The 21,164-nt window shown below is 41.2% G+C and overlaps 1 protein-coding gene across 1 annotated transcript in view; it reads right to left on the minus strand.

The window, feature by feature from the left end:
* Positions 1-405: 405 nt before the first annotated feature.
* LOC6564226 (headcase protein) overlaps positions 406-21,164 on the minus strand; it is a 96,413-nt gene continuing 75,654 nt past the window's right edge. Inside the window, 4 exon segments of the mRNA XM_001990074.2 lie at positions 406-2,600; positions 3,061-3,160; positions 3,248-3,336; positions 4,797-4,985. Of these exon segments, the coding sequence (XP_001990110.2) occupies positions 924-2,600; positions 3,061-3,160; positions 3,248-3,336; positions 4,797-4,985 (2,055 nt within the window). The 3' untranslated portion in view covers positions 406-923.

A 21,164-nucleotide genomic window follows, 5' to 3' on the forward strand; every position in this document is an offset into this window, starting at 1 on the left:
TTTTTTTTTTGGGGTAGGCGTTACTGCTTTTCCAAATTGCTGACTAAAATCTAGAAATAATTACCAATCGTTTAGGTAAAGATGTGCAACTTATCGATTAATTTAGTATGTTAAATTTATGTTGTTTTTGTTTTCTTTTTGTTTATAAATTGATTGTAGCAAAATTTTGTTTTCTTTTGTCATACATACATTCGATTAAGATAATTATTTAGTTTAAATTTTATGTTTTGTTGTTTGTTTGTTTATTGAGCAGCACAGCAATTTTTGATTGTTACAACGAACATAAAATGCTTTGCTTTCAATACATTTTCATTATCCTCTTTGCTAAATAAAAAAAAATCCATAAAAAATTACGCGATTTTTCACACATGTTGCAAACCGCATTTGCATTTTTTTCTGTTTTTTTTTTTGTTTTTTTTTTTTGGTAGGTTTTATATAAAAATTTCTTTTATAAAATAAAACTAAAAATTGCTTTCTTTTGGGGGTGTGTGGTTTTTCTGTTGATTGTTTTTTTTTCCTTTTCCTTTTTTAGTTTTCTTCGCATTGTTGTTGGTAAACTCAACAAAATGAACGAGAAAATTGTAATTTGTTGTTTTCTGCCTTTTTAGTAAAATCGTTCTGCCATTTATTTTAATTAAAATTACACACAGCAACTTGCGGCAAGTTTTTGTTTTTTTGTTTTTTTTTTTTGTTTTTGTTCTTCGATTTGATTGTTGTTGGAAATTTGCTTATTTGCCTGGATGGTTCTTAAAAGTGCCCGTTACTGTAACTGTAGATGTTAATGTTGTTATTTTTTATCTTTTATCTTTTCCGTATCTTTTAATGTTACTATTCTCTGTTAAATTTCGCTAGAGTAACATTTTGTTAATTGTACGAATGTGTGGGTGTGTATGTGTGTGTGTGTGTGTTTGTGTGTGGATCGCTTAGTTGTTCATGTTTAGATAATCATTGAAGAGCTGCATGCAAGCGGCAGCGCCACCTAGTGGCTCATCAAAGAGTTGCTGCTGCTGCTGCTGTTGCTGCTGGAGTTGATTGGCACTGATGTTGTTGCTGTGCCGCCAAATGTTGGCCGCCTCGAGCAGCTCACCCGCCGACGAGGACGAATTGGAGCTAACATCTGAGACATCGTTGTTGGCCTTGTTATTAAGCTGGCTGCCATCCTGGCTAATGTGCAGATTGCACAGGAGATCGCTGAACATGGCCGGAACAAGTGAAGCTGCAGTATTCTGATTGTTGCTGTTGATGTTAATGTTGCCAGCTGTTGTTGGTAGCTCCCAAATGTTTTGTGCCGCACTGAGCTTGCCATAGTGTGCCACATTTGTGTTGCCCCAACCGCCGCTCGATGAGGCGCCCGATGAGCTGGTCAACGAGGCCGTTGGGGAAGCAGCATGCGGCAACAGCTCCTTAGCCGCATAGAAATTCTCACGCAACTGAGCCAAACCATTGGGCGATGTCTGGGCCCAGAGCAGCTCCTTGCTGTGGCTTGTGGTCGGACTGAGCGACGGCTGTGAACCGCTGCCCGATGAGCAGCCGCTGGTGGAGCCGCCGCTTGTGGATGCATTGCTGGCACAGCCCCACAAGGCGGATATAGCCTCGGCTTGGGCCATTGGCTGCTGCGACCAGGCGTTCATTTTGCTGCTGTTGCTGTTGCTGTTGCTGTTGCTGCTGCTGCTGTTGCCGTTGCTGTTGTTGTTGTGATTGTTGTTATGTGAATTATGGCTAATTAATAAGTTACTAATACTGCTGCCAACACCATTGTTGCTGCTACTGTTGTGATTTGTGTTGCTGTTGTTTATGTTGCTCAACAAGAGTGCGTTGGAATCATGGCTGAGAGTCAAGTGGCCCAATTGCTTGTGTGGCAGTTGCTGTTGTTGCTGCTGCTGTTGATGTTGCTGTTGCGGCTGTTGTTGATTTTGCTGCTGCTGATACTTGCTCATAACATCCGCCATGGCCGTTAGGGTATTTGAGAGGCTTAGTTTGTGTTGCTGCAGTTGATGCAATTGTTGCTGCTGCTGCTGTTGCTGTTGTTGTTGTTGCTGCTGCTGATAGCTGGCAGCACGAGCTGCTGCTCCTGTTGATGCTGTTACCAAGTAGGCCGCTTCAGCGGCTCGCTGTGTGGCTGCAACTGCAGCGGGCACCACAGCTGCTGCTGGTGTCTGTTGCTGTTGTTGCTGCTGCTGCTGCTGATGTTGCTGTTGTTGTACTGCCTGCTGTGGTTGTTGCTGCTGCAGCTGTCTTACCTGCTGATGCTGCTGGGCATGCGGATGAGCACCAATTAGATCGGGATTAATTTGCTGCTGCAGCGGAGCGGAATAGTCGATGGCAGCATTGTAGATTGGCTGCTTGGAGGCCGTTGAAGCACCATTGGCACTGGCTGTTGCTGTTGCACTGCCGGCGACCGCTGGGGACTCCAACGGGGCCTCATGTTATGCGATCGCCTGCATCCGCGTCGCATTGCTCTTAGCGTAGCAGTAGCTCAGCGGCTTCACAAAGTGAGTGTCCTGCGTGTTGCAAAAGGGGCAAGTGACGCCGTGCGAATAATCGCTGTAGAAGCTCAACCGCTGCTGTGGATGCATCAGCATTTTGAAGCAATTATTGCACTGCAACAAAAGAAGAAGATGCAAAACAAAAGCAAGGCAATTAGCTTGAAATGTTAATGAGCAACTGATCGAAGAGAAACTGATCTAAAATATCACTAGATTTAAATGAAATTTTGTCAAAACTCTAGTTGAGCTTTAAGTGCGAGTAACAACTTTCAATTAATATTTAAGCAATTTTTTAAAGCACACTTTAAGTGCACTTCAACAGCAGATTAGTTTACTATTCAATTAAATTAAAAAGGCTTTTTTAAGCTTATAAATTGATTTCAATTGTGTTCTATGGCAGCTTGGCAAGTGATTATTAAAATCTTCACTAGAAACTTATTTTAAATCCCTGCATGCCGTTTAAAAACTCTTTTTACGTGTGCTTTTGCTATATTTTATATATCAGAAACAGGAACAAAAACTGCATTTTCACTTTAAATATGTTTTATGTTTTTTGCATTGTTTTTATGCTTACCTTGAAACGCTCGGCACAGCAGGGCATAGCAGCAAAGATGTCGTAGGAGTACATGGTGCCCAGCACCAGACTGGAGCCATCCCAGGGCTCATTGCAGAATCTGTAAATGACAATTGTGTATTGTTGTTGCAGTCGGGGCTATTGTGTGTGTGTGTGTGTGTGTGTGTGTGTGCGTGTTGCAACTTACCTGCAGCTGATGACACGACTGCTGGAGGTGCCATCCAGGCAGCTCATGCACACACAGGTCAAGTAAAGCATGCGTCCCTCGTGCTTAACCTGCAAGGCAGAGAAAGGTGGCGTGAGGTGGAGATTTAACACATATTAAATAGAACAAAAAGCGGAGCAAGGGGCAAAAGCAGCTTGTAAGCCAGGCCACAGTCACATTATTCATTGTTATACACACTGCACACTCTGGGAAAATGATTTCTGGCAAACTTTCTACCCTCGCAAAAGGGCTTCAATGCCGGCGCGTCGCGACATAATAATTTCAAATAAAATGCAAAATGCATAACGCCCACGAGACGCAGCCAAATAGCGATGCAGGCCCTGACACTGGCAGCCAAAAAGAAGCGAGAGTCGAGCCCCGGGCAACGAGGCCGGCGGCAATGCTCGTTTGGCAATGAATTATAAATCCAGGTTTAAATTAAAGGGGCGCCCTGTCAGCTCAGCCATGACAAAACGAACAAGAAAGAAATATGTAGCTGTAGTTGTAGCTGCCTCGAAAGCTGTGCCAGCTGGCTGCAAAGGCGTAGGTTTACTGCTGCTGCTGCTGCTGTTGCGGCTGCTGTTGCACGTGGGTCGCCGGCCGTGTGCCTCTCTGTGCAACTTTGCAACTTCCAATGCACTCGAAGAAACCATTTGCAATCGAATTAAACAAATGTCTTTGCTTTAGAAACAAAAGATCGCATTTTTCAGCAAATGTATTACTAAAATTGTCCTTCTAAAATCTTTTGAATATTTATATTTTGGATGCACTATTTTAAAAAATGTCTTAAAATATTTTTGAAGAAAGATTTTGCATGTCTATTTTACTATTAAAAGTAAAAATACCTGAAGAATTTTTGGTATTGCCAATTAATAAATTATATTAAAAATAAATTTTATTTGCATTTTTAAATTCTATTTATTTTTTTAAAGAAAAAATAAACATATTAAATTAAATTACAAATTATGCACTTAAAAGTGAACAATAAAATTTAAATCGAAAAATAAATAAATCGAAATGTATATAAAAAGTCAACGGCACACCAATTTTGCTGAGTGTACAACAACAATAAATGCATTTGCTCACCGCTGGCAGTTTATTAGGCGCTGCCGTAATTATGCTGACTGAAATGGGTCATAAATTGCAAATGCAACAAAGGCGACTTAGGCGCGCCATGCCCCCAATTGTCTCCCCTCCCTATCCGCTACTCAACCATTTCACATTTCCCTCAGTGCCACATAATTTGTGTAGTTATGCCAGACGTTGAGACAGTCAGACACCGAGACACATTGTGACTTATATATATATGTATATGAGACGCTTGACTTTAAATATACGTTTTTCACCCATTTTTACTCAAATTTGCAACAACTAATTGCAGCAGTTCCTTGGGGGGCATGTGGGCGAGTGAAAGCAGCAACCGGTTGTCTGCCTGCCTGCCTGCCTGGTTGCCTGCCACGCGTGGGTGTCCACATCAACATTTGATGGTTATTAATGATGAAAAGGGACAGAGCAAAAGATAGAGACTCACCTCAATGCAGCCGTTGGAATGCTGCTTGGGACTTAGAAAGAAAGAGCCATCGACCAACGGATAGCGATCGAATACAAGCAACGGCTCCTCGCACAAAATGCATGCAACGCGACTCATCTGCGACTGGGCCAGGGCGGTGAGTATGAAGAGGCGTGTCTCATCGTTGCCATGATTGCCCTCGTCCTCAATCTGCAACAAAGACAAAAATTCATACATAATTTTTAGCAAATGGTTTGAATTTAAACTTGAAGGGCTAAACTAACCGAAAGAAAAAAATATGAAACAAAAAATATAATAAAATATTGGACGAAATTTATGTGTGTTTATATATATATATATAGAAAACTATAATAATGCCAAGGTGCCAAAAAATAAACCCAATATACTTACATACCTAATGTGCTATTGTGTGTGTGTGTGTGTGTGCATGTATGTGTGTGGCAGGACATTGGCGTCTAAGCGCAACAACAAATGAACCATAAAATCCAAACGTGCTCAGCCAGCCAGGCAGGCAGCCAAGCAGCCAAGCAGCCAACCAGCTTGCGACGTGTGTGTCTAGTTGGAAAGCCAAATGGCTAACAGGATGGCTAAATTGAAAGCACACACGCAACATAGCGAATCCCACTCACACACACGGGGGCTCACACCCACACACCTACACACTCAAAGGCATGCATTGAGCAGCGAGTGCAGACCAGAGCAGACCTGACTCAGGACAATTCCCCAATCGATAATCAATATGGCGAGCCGCGGCTCTAATAAAGCCGTCAAGCAGCCACAGAGCCAAACTCAATATCAATGCGAATGACACAAAAACAAAAAGGAAAACCCAGTCAATATGTTGCAATTGAAATATTCCAACTACTCAATGCTCTGTAAGCAGTTTAAAGCGCTCACAAATTTATGTGACCATAAAGCAACGGCTTTAAAACTACAATCCAAATAAATTAAAATTAAATTAACATTTACAAAGTAAATTCTGTTTGTATCATAAGATTTTAAGATTCTTAAATACAAAAAAAAGTTATTTAAAAATATTTCTAAACACTTCTTTAAATAATTCTTTTAAATGTAGAATCTTGTTTTCAAAACAATTATTACCAAAATTAAATAAACGTAATATTTAAGCGAATTTGGAAATATTTTTATCCAATACTGTTAGCAAAATAAGGGCAGAATGTGGCAAATGTGGAAAATGTGCTTCCAGCAAGACGATAGCTTTCGCTGGAAAAATGTTCGAATTTACACAAAACCAATATACCTTTTGTGCCTGTGGGAATAGTGCACAAAAAGGTGTTGAAGGATGCACAAAACATGGGTAAAAGCACAAACATTGGCAGACACTAATCAAAGTTGCCCCTAGTTGTTGCGAGTGAAGGTTCGACTGCCGCCGCACAGGTAATTGCCGTTTGCCCAGGTGACCGCACACACACACACACACACACACACACACTCAGTTACACAAATAACGACACAGACACGTTGAATTATTTAGTAATAATGGTAAATAGAAGGACGACAGGACACGTACGTACGTCCTAATCAATTGCAGCAATGGGACAACGGGTACTACGTGTTATGTCCATTAGACATGGGACAAGTTTAATGCACTTTTAATAAGACGCAGGGCGAACTTCGAGGAGTACTTCACTCGACACAAGAAGTCGCAAAAACTTTCACCATTATGCACAGAACACATTTTGTAATGTTGTGCAAATATTTGCCAAGAACTTTTGCTTGGGCACAAAAAAGGATGTTGTTGCCTCTCAGTCAAATCTCTTCAAACAAAAGAACCAAAAAACAAAACAAAACAATCAGCAAATTAATATTTGCACTGGGTGAAACCACACCCACAACCATCCCTCTCCCTCCTACCTTCTCCTTCCATTCCCCCCCACTTCATAAGCTGCTTGTCTCATAAATTCACACAACAATAATAAAATCAACTCGAGGTGGCATTAAACTCGATTAATCAATGTTTGCATTCATTTTTGGCTCGGTTGGCCAGTTGCCAAACACAGGGAAAACTGATTCGTGATGGGGATTGGGTTTTTGGGTGGGATGTGGGTGGATGGGTTCCTCTTGTTGCCTGTAAGCCTGTTGCTAAGTAAGCGATATAAAGCGCAAATTTCACTCATTAAACAAAAGGAAAATGTTGCTGTTGTTCTTGCAAGTGGCGCTTTAGCAGCAATTGAGTTGATTGTTGTGGGGGTTGTGGCACAAAACAATTGCCTGCAATGTCTAGGGTTAGGTTACAACAAACACCAACAATATCGAGAACAATAATAATGTGCAGGCATTTCAGTTGAAAGCAACTGCAGCAGACACATTTCAATGGTTTAGTATCATTCCTATATCAATTTATTGCTATATGCTATTTGCTACGTGACAATTTGTTAATTTGGTCATGTCGAGTCAAGTCAAGTTTTGTACTTGTTGCAGATGCCACAAAATATTATTCGTAGCGTGACTTGATGAAAAGCTGTTGAAAGTGTTTTTGTGTGTGTGTGTGTGTGTGTGTGATTATTTATTGCCAAGTTTGTCAAGTGCAAGAAACTTTTGGGCACATGCAAAAAGTCAAAAGTCGAAGTGCAATAAACTCGTGCATTAACTTGGCAAAGCAAAGCAGTCTGCGCAGCTGTCGCTAATGAAGCCATTCAGTTGTCATTTCCTTGGCCAACAGCAAAATCAGCAACAGCAGCAGCAGCAGCAACAGCAGCAGCATAAATCAGTGCTGCCAGCGTTTCCCTTTGGCCATAAATATCCACATGCTATTAGATGGCAGTTGCCCCAACAATCCACCAATCAACCACACCCTACCCTTACCAAAAGACAATGGGGCGATTTAAGTGCTGGCGGCTGCCAAGTGCTACCATTTTCATAAACACATTAAATTAAATTGCATTTCAATGGGCTGGACTGGGACTGGGACTGAGACTGGGGTTGGGCGGCGAAATGTGTCACAAAAGTTGCCGAAATCCATTAAAATTTGCTACTTTCTGTGGCCCATTTTGATTGCCAAATGCATTGAGAGCGAAATTTGTGCGTCAGATCAACTCCTCAATGGCGCCACTATGAGTCTGAACTCAGAGTTAGAGCTAAATGGCAGTTTGAATACCACTATTATATTAGTTAATATTATAGTTCTAAATTTCGGATAGCAGTACAATGACAGTTGGGATACCACTCATATATTCGTAAGCAATACATATTTCATTATTTTATTTATTACCTATTTCAATTCTTTATGTATATTTCGTGTATATCAAAAAACGATTTCCAGCGCAATTACGAATTCGTTAACGGGTCTGATTTGAGGCTTTGATTTCAAATTAAAATTACACAATACTCACACAATATGTTTAAGCATGTTAAGCGCAAATCTCTAATTTCAAATACGAGTCTCATGCGAGACACTCTCCATTTCACTGCACCCCCCCTGCGTATGAGGCGCTCTCCTTTGTGCTGTTCATAAAAAGCAATAAGGCAGCTTTATGTGTTTTTAACATATTTACCTTAAAAAGATGTGAAAAAGTCGAAAGGCTGCAGGCAATCCATATACAATCAGTCTGCATACATATAAATTATTCTGAGTGTATGCGCGATGTGTTTGTGCAGACAGTAAACACACACACACACACACACACACACACACACATATGAGACTCGCTGTTAGCCCCCCTGTTTTTTAGCTGTATCCGCAAACTGTTATTAAATATTTGAGTTTGCTTTTTTGCGCTGTGCGACATAAATTTAGTGAGTTTTAATTTATGCGACAGTGTGCAACGCCTCATTAATCCACAATTGATGTTGGAGTCGCACACAGCACACAGCATACAGCATACAGCCTACGACGAGCTGGAATTGGTTGCCACTGTGGGCGTCCTCCTCTTTTGAAGCCATTTGATGTCAAACGTTTTTATTAAGACTGCTGCCAAAACACGAAACCCGGAAAAACTATCAACGTCAATTGACGATTGTCATTTGTGGAAATTGAAAAATTGTATTGCCAACTGGGAGGCGGCAGGCGGGCAGCAGCCACAAATGAAACGATTTTGGAGTGGGTGACAATAACAATAACGAAAGCAAGACAAAAGAAAGTTGCAACAAAATGAATTACAAAATGCCACTCAAGGTGCTGTGGGCGTGGCCGTAGCACTGCTTAATTTAACCAAGTGCCGGGGCTACGAGTCTGCCACAAATGACTTTTAATATTGTGGCAGCAGAGCAACAGCAGCAGAGCCATAACAAACAAACTGTTTCAACTTTGAGTTAGTCCAGCTGCGCCTTTCTAGACAGTAGCAGTAGCCCATTAACTGGCAGCATTCAGAGCCAATGACAAGCCAGGAAACAGCGTATGACACTGACAATGAAATGGAATTGCACAAACATGCCACCAAGCCTCTCACTCCGCCCCCTTTGGCATAACAACCCCAACAAACCAACGCCACAAGCCACAACTCTCCAAGTTGAGCAACTGCATCTGTAACTGCAGCGCACAATAATCCTTAAAAGCAAACTAAGCAAGCAAAGAGCTAGCAGCCAAAAAGGATATACGAAACGAGCAAATCGAATAGAGTCGACAGAAAGATACCCTGTAGCATACAGAGCATGTAGTGTAACATTGGCATTTAAAATTGTTTATATAAATATATATATACTACTATATATAAAGTACTTAATAATCATATATGGAAATTGCATTACCAACTTGTCCAATCTATAGCGAAAGCTTATGCATATTAAATATAATACACTCAATTACCTCTTTAAGCAACTGCTGAGTGCTGCAGCGGAATAAAACATTGTCAGAGCTGTACAAATAGAGGCAAGCATGGGAAGCATCTTTCTAGGTAGCGGTGTGGGAGTTGTTGCATGAAGAAGTGGCAGGCGGCGGCACTCTTATAAATGAAATGGAGTAATAATATTTTGCGACAACAAACGCTGCGTGGCACAACACAATAGAATGGCTAAAAAGGATAGAAGACTGCATAGGGACACACACACACAGGGCGCAGCTGTGCTATGGGCACCTAACAATGCAGCCAGCAAAAACAGCAACAACAGAAACAAGCAGAAACAGCAGCTATGCTGCAGACAAACAAACATTTCAATAAATTCAAAAAAACAACAAAAAACAAGTCAGCAGACAGACAATGAAAAACACGCAAAAGGAGTGCCAGCCAGCAAAGCAGCAAAGCGACCAAAACAGATACCAGACCAATGCCAGACGGCACACTTGGCGTCGCTTGGGGAGAGAAGTTAAGCGCTCTACTCGAAGTGGCTTAAAACCAGCACGCGTTGCATGCAACACCCCACCTGCATTTGCCCAAATCTCGTGTCATTCGCACTTAATTCAAATGCGCGACACAATTGCAAAATGAAAGCAAAAAAAATATAAATAAAAAACGGGTAGTAAAAAACAATAAGCAACCAAAAAGAAATCCGCATATTTTTGCTCGTCTGTGTTATAACTTCATTAGGCGCTGTGCTAAATTTTTAATAAAACTCGCGAGTTGCTCTTTGGTTCACTGAACTCACTCTCTCTCTCTCTCTCTCTCTCTCGCTGCTCGTAAATACACTGAAATACAAATTTTACTCTTTGGACATATGCCAGTTAAGTGTTGTGAAGTGTGCTCAGAAGTCCTTTGGCATGTCAGCAACAGCAGCAACAGCAACAGCAACAGCAGCAGCAGCAACAAGCACATTTCACTTTCAGCAATCGATTCGATTTTAATTCGTTTTATAAAATTATGTTGCTCGCTCGGCCATCTCTCGTTGACTGCCCCGTTTCTCAATGACATTTTTGCATTAGTCGCATTGTTGTTATTGTATTGGGTATTCAGTGTGTCTGCGTTGAGTTCGCCTTTTCCTTTTAGCCTGACCGACCCTTGAATATCCATTTGCAAATAAATTGTATTTGCCCTTTTAAGTTGTAGTTGTTGCTATTACTTGGCCAGTCTGCTTTATTTATCGTGCGTTCAATGTTCTATACCATAATGGCCATTTATTGGCCAAAGCCAATGCCAATGCCAATGCCAATGGCAAATGCTAAAAGCCGCCAGCCAACAGCAGCAAATTAAATGCAATCTCCAACATTATTATTTTTTGTATTTTGTTTGTTGTTATTCCTTCTGGTCGGCGCCTGTAAGTATGCTCTGAGAAATTTCACTTCTTACAGTTTATTGAACCGGCCCGCGGGGCAACCATTTTCTATTTTAATATGCCATTTTACAAAAAACTCCCTTTGGCAATTATTTTTTTTTTTTAGTTACAAATTCCTTGGCTTTTGAGCACGTTTTATGCAGATGCGTTGCAAGAGGCAACTGCCACACACACTTTGTCTACAAAGCAAGCCATTTAAATGCATTTGAGGGCGTTAATAGTTTTATTATGGCCAATTGCCAGGCACCGTTTGCCAACTATAAAAGTTAATTGTTTAATTATTTTTTTATTTTCGGGACGCATTATTATTATTTTATTTTATTTTTATTTGTTATTTTTTTGGTGTTGAATTTTTGTGTGCAGCAGTTGCTTAGCTGGGTGGTTTTATGATGCGACAGTAGATTGCTTTGATTGGAAGTTAAGCCCTGGCATATTACCAGCCCAAGCAAACGAACTGTAAGCCATTTGGCTGGCAAAGCCACAGCCACAGACAAGGACACAATCGGAGTAATTGTATGCTGTTTGAGTGTAATTTCTTCCACTTAAGTTAATACCCCCCAAGATTTAGCGCTAGACATGTGTGTTCTGTGTGTGCAGTTATAATGTGTGTTATTGTTGCAGTTGCTAGTTTTATTTCTCAGCACTGCGCACGCTTATCAGCTCTTGAAGAAGCGTACACGGTGCGTATACTTGATAAAGTATAGACTATTTTTATATGGGGGTATTATGTGTAGGCCTTATCGCCGTTGCGGATCAATGAACTTTACACACACCACACACGAGGCACACTAATAGCGCGTTCTGCTCGCATTGCAGTTCTCAGCTGATAACGCTTTTGCTGTTGCAAATGGGCGCGGCAGTTCACATTTGCTTTTATCACGCGCCTCGACTCGACTCGCCTCGCTCCCCACTTGCCCCAACTGTTTCTGCTGCCGTTTCAGCTGCGATAAGGCGCCAGCGACAAACTGCGATTGTTGCACTTTTGTGCAGCCAACTAATTGGTCGCGGCTTTTGCCTGTCCGCTGGCCATTCCCTGAGGCAGGCAGTCAGTTGAACCAAATTACTTTTTTTGACCCCCTCTGCGCCAGCTCAATTCCTGTTTTATTTTTTTATCATTACTTGGTATTTTGTGCATATCTTTATATTTGCAGGAGAGAGAAAAAGTCAAAGAGAAAAGCGGGAAAAAGAAAAGAAAGCCATGCGGAAAGCAAAGCACAACCGAAATGGCAAATGGCAAATGGAAAATGGAAAATGGCTGTCTGCATTTTAATTATACGGGCGCACAAACAAAACGGAAAATTCTAACCTCGAACAGCTATAACAATGGCCAAAATGGGCGTCAAGTTGCAAACTGGCAATGTGCAACTTCATGGCAAAAGTTTGATTAAGAAAACTCTGACAGCGAAAGTTCAAGTCTGAAGTTGAACTGCGGCAAACGGTGAATGAAATGGATTAAAATATTTTTCGGCTGCTGCAACTTGTGCACAGCCACATTTCAGACACATTTCAGTTAAGCCAAAGTTCAAAATGTATGCGTGAAAAACAACAAAAAAAAAAAATATATATATAATTAAAAGCGTGCACAGCAACAGAAAAGGACATCAACTGCAGACACAGACATACACACACATAATGAAAATGTCAAAATAAACACGACATTAAAAAATTCTTCCAAACAACTCCCTGAAGAGCAAATCGAGACGCAGACAAAACGCTGCATCGAAGAACTGAAGGCACTGCACTCCACAAGAGAAGACATTTTAAAGACCAATAAAAGTCAAAGCAGCTCAGCTGCAGCTAACTAGCAAGGCAATAACCAAACTCACACATACAGCCACGCCACACATACACCCACACACACAGTCACACATACACCCACACATACAGCCACACCCACACATATATATGCAGACATATGAGCATTGTTTGTGGCGCTCATCGAGGCCACTAATCGACAAAATGCCGGGCAAAGAGACAATGCTCTCGAAAAAGGTGTCAGACGTGCTGGCGTATACGCAACGTCGCTAAGTGGCTTTGCCGTGTGTCCTGATTAGCATATCTAATTAAGGATTCGCGCTGGCATATGAGCCACAGGATAACGACTGCAGCCAGACAGTCACACCCACACAGACCTATACGCATATATTATTATATATACATATATATATAATTATCATCATTTCTTGATATTCTCTCTCATTTTTTTGTTGTTTGTTTTCTTTATTTTTTGCGCTGCTTATTAACCGCATTCAAAGCGTGTCCAGACAGCCACGCCCCCAGCCCGGACAACATAGTCATTGTCGTCCATTTCAAGCGAAAACATTTACATTAATAATTAGCGACACCCGCAACGCTGCAGCCACTTTTCAGCAAGTGCCACACAAATTGCAATTAATCACGTAAGCCGAGAAGGGGCAGTTTGTGCAGTTTGAGGCGGTGAAAACAACAAAATCCTTGGCGTCTGCCTGACAGTTTAACTGACTAAACAAGGTGCGATAAGTGTCCAGCCAGCGCAAAATCAGCGCAGGACAATGACCATGGCCATTAGCAGAAGGGGCAACATCAGCAGCAGCCAGCAGACAGCAGCAGCCAGCAGCCAGCAGCAGCAGCAGCAGCCAGCAGCAGCAGCAGCAGCAAGCGAAGCCAGCCAACAACCAGCAGCAGCTGTTGAAAATGAAAATGATTTAAAGCACATGGTCGACATGAATGGAGACGGAGACGATGAGGAGGAGGCAGAGGACGAAAACACCGCTCCAGGATTGCTGGTGTTGCTTTTGTTACCAAGTTTATTTTGTTTGTTTGATTTTGGCAAAAAAAAAAAAAAAGTTTTCGTGCTGCTCTTTAGAGTTCCATAAAGTTCAACAAACAGCCAGCAATTGTCGTTTTTAAATAGAGCAAAGAACCCCCATCCAGATCAACTGTCTTATCTGCTACAGGCGAGACTAAAACTTGAAACACATACATTTGCATAGTTGCTGGAAACCACAGAGTTACCTGCAATCAGACTAATGAACAGTATCATATGTATAAAAACTAAAAATACACAGACGCACATGTGTATAGAAGCCAGCTTGACATAGACCTGCATTGGACAGACCAGACTCTGACTTGTCTCGGACTTTTCATAAATGCAGTAGATATCAGTGAAGAAGACCCCATCAGATAATGGATAGATCAAGTGAAAAAATGTGCTACAATATTGAAAAATATGACTACTAAGAATTTCAAATTTATTTGTACAAATTATATATCTTTATCTTTAACGCTGCATTTCATTCAAATATTTTTTATTGCACGAAATTAAACATGAGAAAATCGAGTGTTGGGCATATTTTGATCAACTCTACGATTGCCACTCCCATTATTCAATAACCTTTTAATTTAATTTTTAAATATCGACTTCTATCGAGTTTTACTTAGACAGGTTCCACTGTACACAGCCACACACCCACACAACCACACACACACAGATACACCTACTTTAGAAGCTTGCTCTTTGCCTGTCTGAAATATAATGCAGCTTGTTGGAAAATTGCTAAATTTTATTTTTGTTGTTGCTCGGGTTACATTTGTGGCAAAGACACGCACATTCTCAAACATACACGTACACACACACACACACTCCCACACACACACACTCCCACACAATACGAAAAGCTACCACATAAGTAATTAAATTGCAGTCACAGGCAACTTGTGGCTGCTGCTGCTGCTGCTGCTACTGCTGCTTGAAGGACGAATTTTGAACCTGAGTCGGTCATTGAGTGGCTGCTGCTCTCGGAGGGAAAGCGACGAGGAGCCTGCAACATAGCTTGTTGCCTGGCTGAGTTATCATTGTAGATAATTTCATTGCACACACACACACACACACACACACACACACGCACACCTCTCTACCAATACGTTTGAGCACACACAAAGCAAATGCAGTCGTAAGAAACAAATAAAAAGCAAAAGACTTCAAAGCAAAAGAGATAAACAAGCAAAGGGCGTATCGTGACTGCGTTTTTTCTTTCTTTTTTTTTTTGGCAGGCTAGGATGGGTGGGCGTGTCGTCAGTGGCAGCACTCGTCGATAATTAATTTTCCCGTCAAGGATTCGCTATCAAACTAAGCGTCTTATTGGTAATGAAGAAGATTGGCAAACAAAAAAATAAAGATACAAATAAAAAATAAACAAATATAAGTACATAAATAAATTGAGCGAGTCAAAGAAAAAAAAAGGTGAGACAGAAAAAAAAGACAAATCAAAAACCAATAAAAGGCAATACAATAAAAGTAACGCATGGCCAGGACATGGCCATAGCCAAGAGACAGGAAACAGGAGACGGGGGGGGGGGGGGGAGCTGTGTTCTTGTCTGGTTCAATGTACGCAAAAAGCTCGCGAGGCGCTTTATTTGATTTTGATATTTTTTTTTTTTCATCGTATTTTCGCCGCATTATTCCTTCTTTTTTTGGTTATTTATTTAAAAGATGCTTAGACAAAAGCCAGCCGCAGGGACGAGGCGAGCGGGGTGAAGAAGCTGCCCCGATAGCGAAAGGAAAGGCAGCGCATAAATTTTGCAAGCGCTGCACAAATAAAAGCATTGCGAGCTGAGCGATTCAAGGATAGCGTAACGTTAAGTGCGCCAAATAAAATGGTAGAATGAAAAGGGATATGCCAAAGAAATTGCAAACTTAAATCAATAAATAAAGCATAAAGCGTAGCCGAGCAGATCAAGAGGAGCGATGGTTGGAGCAGTAGTAGTGGTAATGGCAAGTAGGAGTCAAAGGAGTCGCGTCAACGTCATTAAATCAATGCTGCCGCCTGTCGTTTGCCAACGATAGATAACGAGCAGGACAAGGACAAGGACTGCAGCCGGAGCTACTCATCCTGCTTGGAAAACTTTGCCAAGTTTACCAAGTGACATTAACACAAACGACGGAGCAGCAGCAGCAGCAGCAGCAGCAGCAGCAACAAGAGCTCAGAGAGCAGCACATTAAAATATTCAAGTCGAGGTCTCCAGGACGAGACAAGTGTCTTCGTCGTCGTCGTCGTCGTCTGCTGAGATGCTGTCAGCGACAATGCGTTAGACAATGCCAAAAACACAATTGGGGCGTGTCCAGGACATCAAGTGAAGTGGCGCACAAAGTGTGGGTTTTAAACACACTTACAACAAGTGCGGCGAGTGGGTGTGGGCCAAGAAGCCAAGGCTAAAAGGTTGTGCCCGGACTTGTGCTAGACTTGGCTAGCTCGCTTGCCGTGGCAGAAATTTGATTGAATTGCACATTGACTGGCTCAAGTTGATGGATTGGTTTAATCAAATGCAAAATGAAGCAATTGTAGCACAAATAAGACTCTTTAATCACATCACAACACATCACATCTAACCTTAACGCATCGATTTTGCTTTGGTGGCATTGGCCTTGAGACAGGCCACAAAAAATGTTATTGGGCCGGAAGCTAAAGGGAAGCCGAAGAGCGCACGTGATCCATCGATAAGCAGGCAGGGCAGTCAGGGGGACAGACAGGAAATATATGTAGGATATATGTACAGTTGTTTGTTTTCGATTATAACAAGGCTTAAGGCCAAATCCAAATGCAGACGACAATGTGGCCGATAAGGCGTCAAAATGCCGACAACTGGCCAACAAGCAGCATGCTCGACAAACAGCAACAAAAGTCGTTTAAAGCCATCGGCTGCCATTGAGCTGAAATCCTTTAATGTGCTGTTAACGATAAGCCGGCGGGATATGCAAAGGACTTGGCCAAACTAGCGAGACAACGAGCAGCGAATATTAAAACAAATAAGCCAACATAATAGACTGCCCCCCAGGACATTTATACACACACACAAACAACAGACCGCCAGACAGAGCAACAGACACAAATTGAGGAGCAGAGCCAGAGAGAGAGAGAGTGCAGAAGGAGGAGCAGAAGTTTGCCTTCGCCCACTTTGACCCATGTCAAAGCAAGTCAAACGGCAAGGAAAACGTCAATAGACACAGGGAAAAACGTTTTCTTTGGTCAGGTCAGGCGGCTTTAATATGATTTGCTGGTCAATGACTTTCGGTCAAGTTACGTTTGGGCGGGACACATTGATTTGACTGTTAAATTTTTAAAATATGCACGATTTTGTATATTTGACAATCAAATAAAATGGCAGCATGAAATGCAAATGTTTGTGCACCGAGTCGAGAGAGGATGCGACTAATTGCTGTTAACTTGAAGCTGTCTCCATGCCAAAATTAATGGTCGCAAATGTGTGCAAGCTGCCCCAAAGCGACTGACTGCCTGCCTGCCTGCCTGCCTGCCTGCCTGCCTCTCAGGTAGTTGATTGTGGGTTCAACGAACTTTACCTTTGGCTCGTAAAAATCAATAGGCGGCGGCAGCGGAGACGACGATGTTGCTGTCGAGTTTGCCAGTTTTAAAATACATTTTTTTCCTTTTTTATGTTGTTGTCGAAATGGCCAAAAACGAAATGCGCATCAAAGGCACTTCAAATATCAGCATAATCGTTGCCAGAAATGAGCTCTGCCCCGGAGAGAGATGCCCGTGTCGGCATCGGAGTTGGGGTCGCAATCAGTTGCCAGCCAAAGTCGCTAAATCCAACTGTATGTTCTATGAGATACTCCGGAAGTTTAGGAATTGAGATTGATATACAATGAATTAGTATCAATTTTAGTTTGCTCTTGATTCCGACTGGTTGCTTAGAATCTTTTACTTTATTCGATAATTATAATTATTGCAGATTTTAAGATTTCCAAGAAATAATAATAAAATTATTGTTTTATGTTTATGGTTGAGTTGCTCAATACCCATTTTAATATTCGCGTACAGGGTGCTTGCAACGTATGCTCATGAATGAATAAAAGGCAGCAAACATAAGCATTCACTCATACTCACACAAACACTCATACTCAGAAATCACACAAAGCAATTGAAGTGGAAGTTTGCAGCAGACAGCGCGGGTTTCAGTATGTTGTTGTTGTTGTTGTTGTTGCTGCTGCTGTTGCTGTTGCTGCTGCTGGTTGATTGCCAAGTTTTTAAATACTATTTTTAGGTACCTTATTTATTTTTTTTTTTTACATATTTTTTTCTAAGCGGCTAAGTGAAATGAGCAAAAATAATGAAAACGAAATTTGCAACTGCAACTCGTGCCACATCATTGGAAGTGTTGGGAGGGCCGGCAAACGGCAAACGTTTTGGTGGAAACGTGACAAAACTTCTGGTAACTACGAGTCAGGGAATTGGGCGACGATTGGCAGCAATCGATAAAACACGATCATGACCAGCAGCAACTGTTGCACTTAATTGAGTTGTATAGCAACAGCAGCAGCAGCAGCAGCCGCAACAATTGGAGAACTTGCCACAGCAAAGGGGCGTTCAACAAACTTGGCGCGGCGTTGGCACGCGCGATAAGCAGCTGCAATGTGGTGCCCGTCTTATCTGTTAAATGCAATTATTAATTGCCGCAACATGTGGGCCAACGTTTGTTGGCTATCGGCTATCGGCTAAAATATTACGCATACGCGCCGTTAACAGGCAATCAAAGCTATAACTGAACTGGCCACGTTTTCGCTGGCCATAATCAGGTAGTGGGTGTTGTGAGTCGACAGCATACCGTTTACTTGCCACAAATGGTCGGTGTTGACCCCTCAGGGGCCGAATTGCACAACCAGCACACAGCAGCAGCAGCAGCAGCAGCAGCAGCAGCAGTAGGGAGAGGGAACGGTTGTAGACAATTTGATCAACTGCCTTTAATAGAAATTGTCTAACCAATTGGCAGCTGTGTGCGCTGTGCACTTATGTGCACAAGCAAATTTGTCTGCATTGCAAAGTCAAACAAGCCAATGTGCAAATGTTGCCAACTTTGCGCCGCATTGCCAACTCAATGGAAACACTGACAAATTTCTGGCAATTGTGTGGCGCAATTTATTGCTGTGTACGCTCCAAGTAATATACATAAATATTTCAGTGGCTAATCGATATCGAGTTCAATTCTAAGATTTTTATCATGCCAACAATTTCATTTGTCTAAAAACAAAATTTAATAAATACAAAAAAATACTGTGATAATAAATCGTTCTAATTTTGACGTAGTTATTTCTAGTTGAAAATCGAAAAAAAAAGCGAATAAAATTAAATTGACATGTTCCAATTTGGCTGTCAATCAAGCAAATGTTTGGCAATTTGGGAATTTGCGAAAACATTGTCTACTTTTTGGCTGGCCTTGAAAAATCGTGATATGAGTGCGACAGAGAGAGAGAGAGAGAGAGACAGAGAGACAGCGAGTGAGAGGGCCAATAAAAGAGAGGGAAAAAAGCTCTTTGCTAATTGCGTCGCATTCAATACGCCACCAATAATAACAACCACAGCAACACAGCAACAAAGCACATGTAATTTTTTTTGCTCATGCTTATTTTATTCTGGTGTGGTTCGTGTTGTGTTTTTGCTGTTTGCTTTGCTAATTATTGTCATAGGTTAGTGTAGGCAGCCGCAGCAGCAGCAGCAGCAGCAATATACGCGACGGGGCAACGAAAGTAATGCAAATTTAGAGCTGCTGCTGAGCAGCTGAAAGCAAAAGTGTTTCAAGCAGCAGTCAGTCGTCGCACAGTTTCAGTTTCAGTTTCAGTTGTTGTTGCTCTGACATTTTTATGGCACTCTGTTGGCATTTTAAGCATTTTCACAGCAACATTGTAGCCCACACACAAACACACACACACACACACACACACAACACACACACATGGCAGACACAAACTATTGTAGAATTCCAACTCGCCACAGTCGCAATAATTACCCAAGTAACAGCGACAACAATAACAAAAACTGGCCCAAGCATTAGGCAATAAGCAAAAATTGCTGGCTTGACATCTTTTGGGATCTTTTTTTTTTGTTGTTGTTGTTTTTTTTTCATATATTTTGTCAAATAACGTACAATTTTAGTATGTATTTAAGTGCTTTAGCTTTTTAAGGCGCAGCGGGGGCGTGGAGGGCACTGCTGCATATGCTGATGCCACGCATTTGAGTTAGCATCTTGTCAAAGCAAAAAACATGTGGCAGACATCTTTTTATTTGTCGCTGCTTTTGCTGTTGCTGCTTATAAACAAACATTGCACACTACGCTGCCATTAGAATGGATAATTGTGGACGACGACAACGACGATGAAGCTGAAGTTTGATTGACAGCCAAAGCGGGCAGCAACAGCAACAGCAGCTGGACAACGGAACCACGGAGGGGACCAACGTTTGGCAGATGTCAACAAATGTTGGCGTCTATGTGGCATACACATACATACATACACACACACACACACAAATGCAAGGCACACACTTATATAGACAGCAACATTCTTAGTGCTGTAATATTATCAACATTCTGTTGCCCGTCGAACTCAGGTTAAGCTTAGCCAAACGGCAGATTACGCTTAAGTAAGTGTATCTCTTACAAGCTGCAAACTGCCAGCTTATCTCCACTCTTTGTGTAAAGAGTTTCTGTGAGCTGTTTAAATTCGAATTTGTAGAGCTGTCTGTAAAAATGACAGTTTCCAGTTTGCGTGTCATTTAAATTATAAATTATGCATTCTAAAAACTTACTGCCGCTAGGAAAATATCTAGTGAAATGAGCTCATTTATTTTTAGGTTACAGGAACAGCCTAAAAATTTTAAATGTACATTCATATGTTGCATGTTTCTAATTTTATTGCTTTCGATTTTTTTTAATAAAAAAAGCAGAAAATTCCAAATATTTTTTATAAATACATTTATCTGTTGCAGTTTTTTTTTGTTAATGTTTCAAAATATTACTTTGGCTTTTACATAGTTTTTAGTTTTAAGTTTTAGGTTTTGTTTTAATAAATCCAGTCTTCAAATATATATATAAACTTTTTTATTATAAACTAAATATATTTTAATTGAAACATACTGATTGCTGCCAGCTCTCTATCAATTGATGCTTGTTTACTTTCAGTGCATAATTTTAAAATATGTATACTAAATATAGATTGCAAAGGCATTTCTTAAAGTAGAATATTTAATTGTCGCCGAGAGTCTCTCCTCAATTCTCGTTCTTTCGTTCTTTCGTTCGTTCGTTCGTCTGTTAGTTTTTTATTTGCTTTTGCCTTTTTCTAATTTGCATTCATCATCGTCGCACAAACTAATTGCAAAATGGGTGTGTGTAGTTGTGTGTGTGTATAACTAACTGTATGTGTGAGAGTGTATG

This window comes from Drosophila grimshawi, unplaced genomic scaffold (assembly GCF_018153295.1).
Source record: "Drosophila grimshawi isolate 15287-2541.00 unplaced genomic scaffold, ASM1815329v1 contig_311, whole genome shotgun sequence".
NCBI classification, from domain to species: Eukaryota; Metazoa; Arthropoda; class Insecta; order Diptera; family Drosophilidae; genus Drosophila; species Drosophila grimshawi.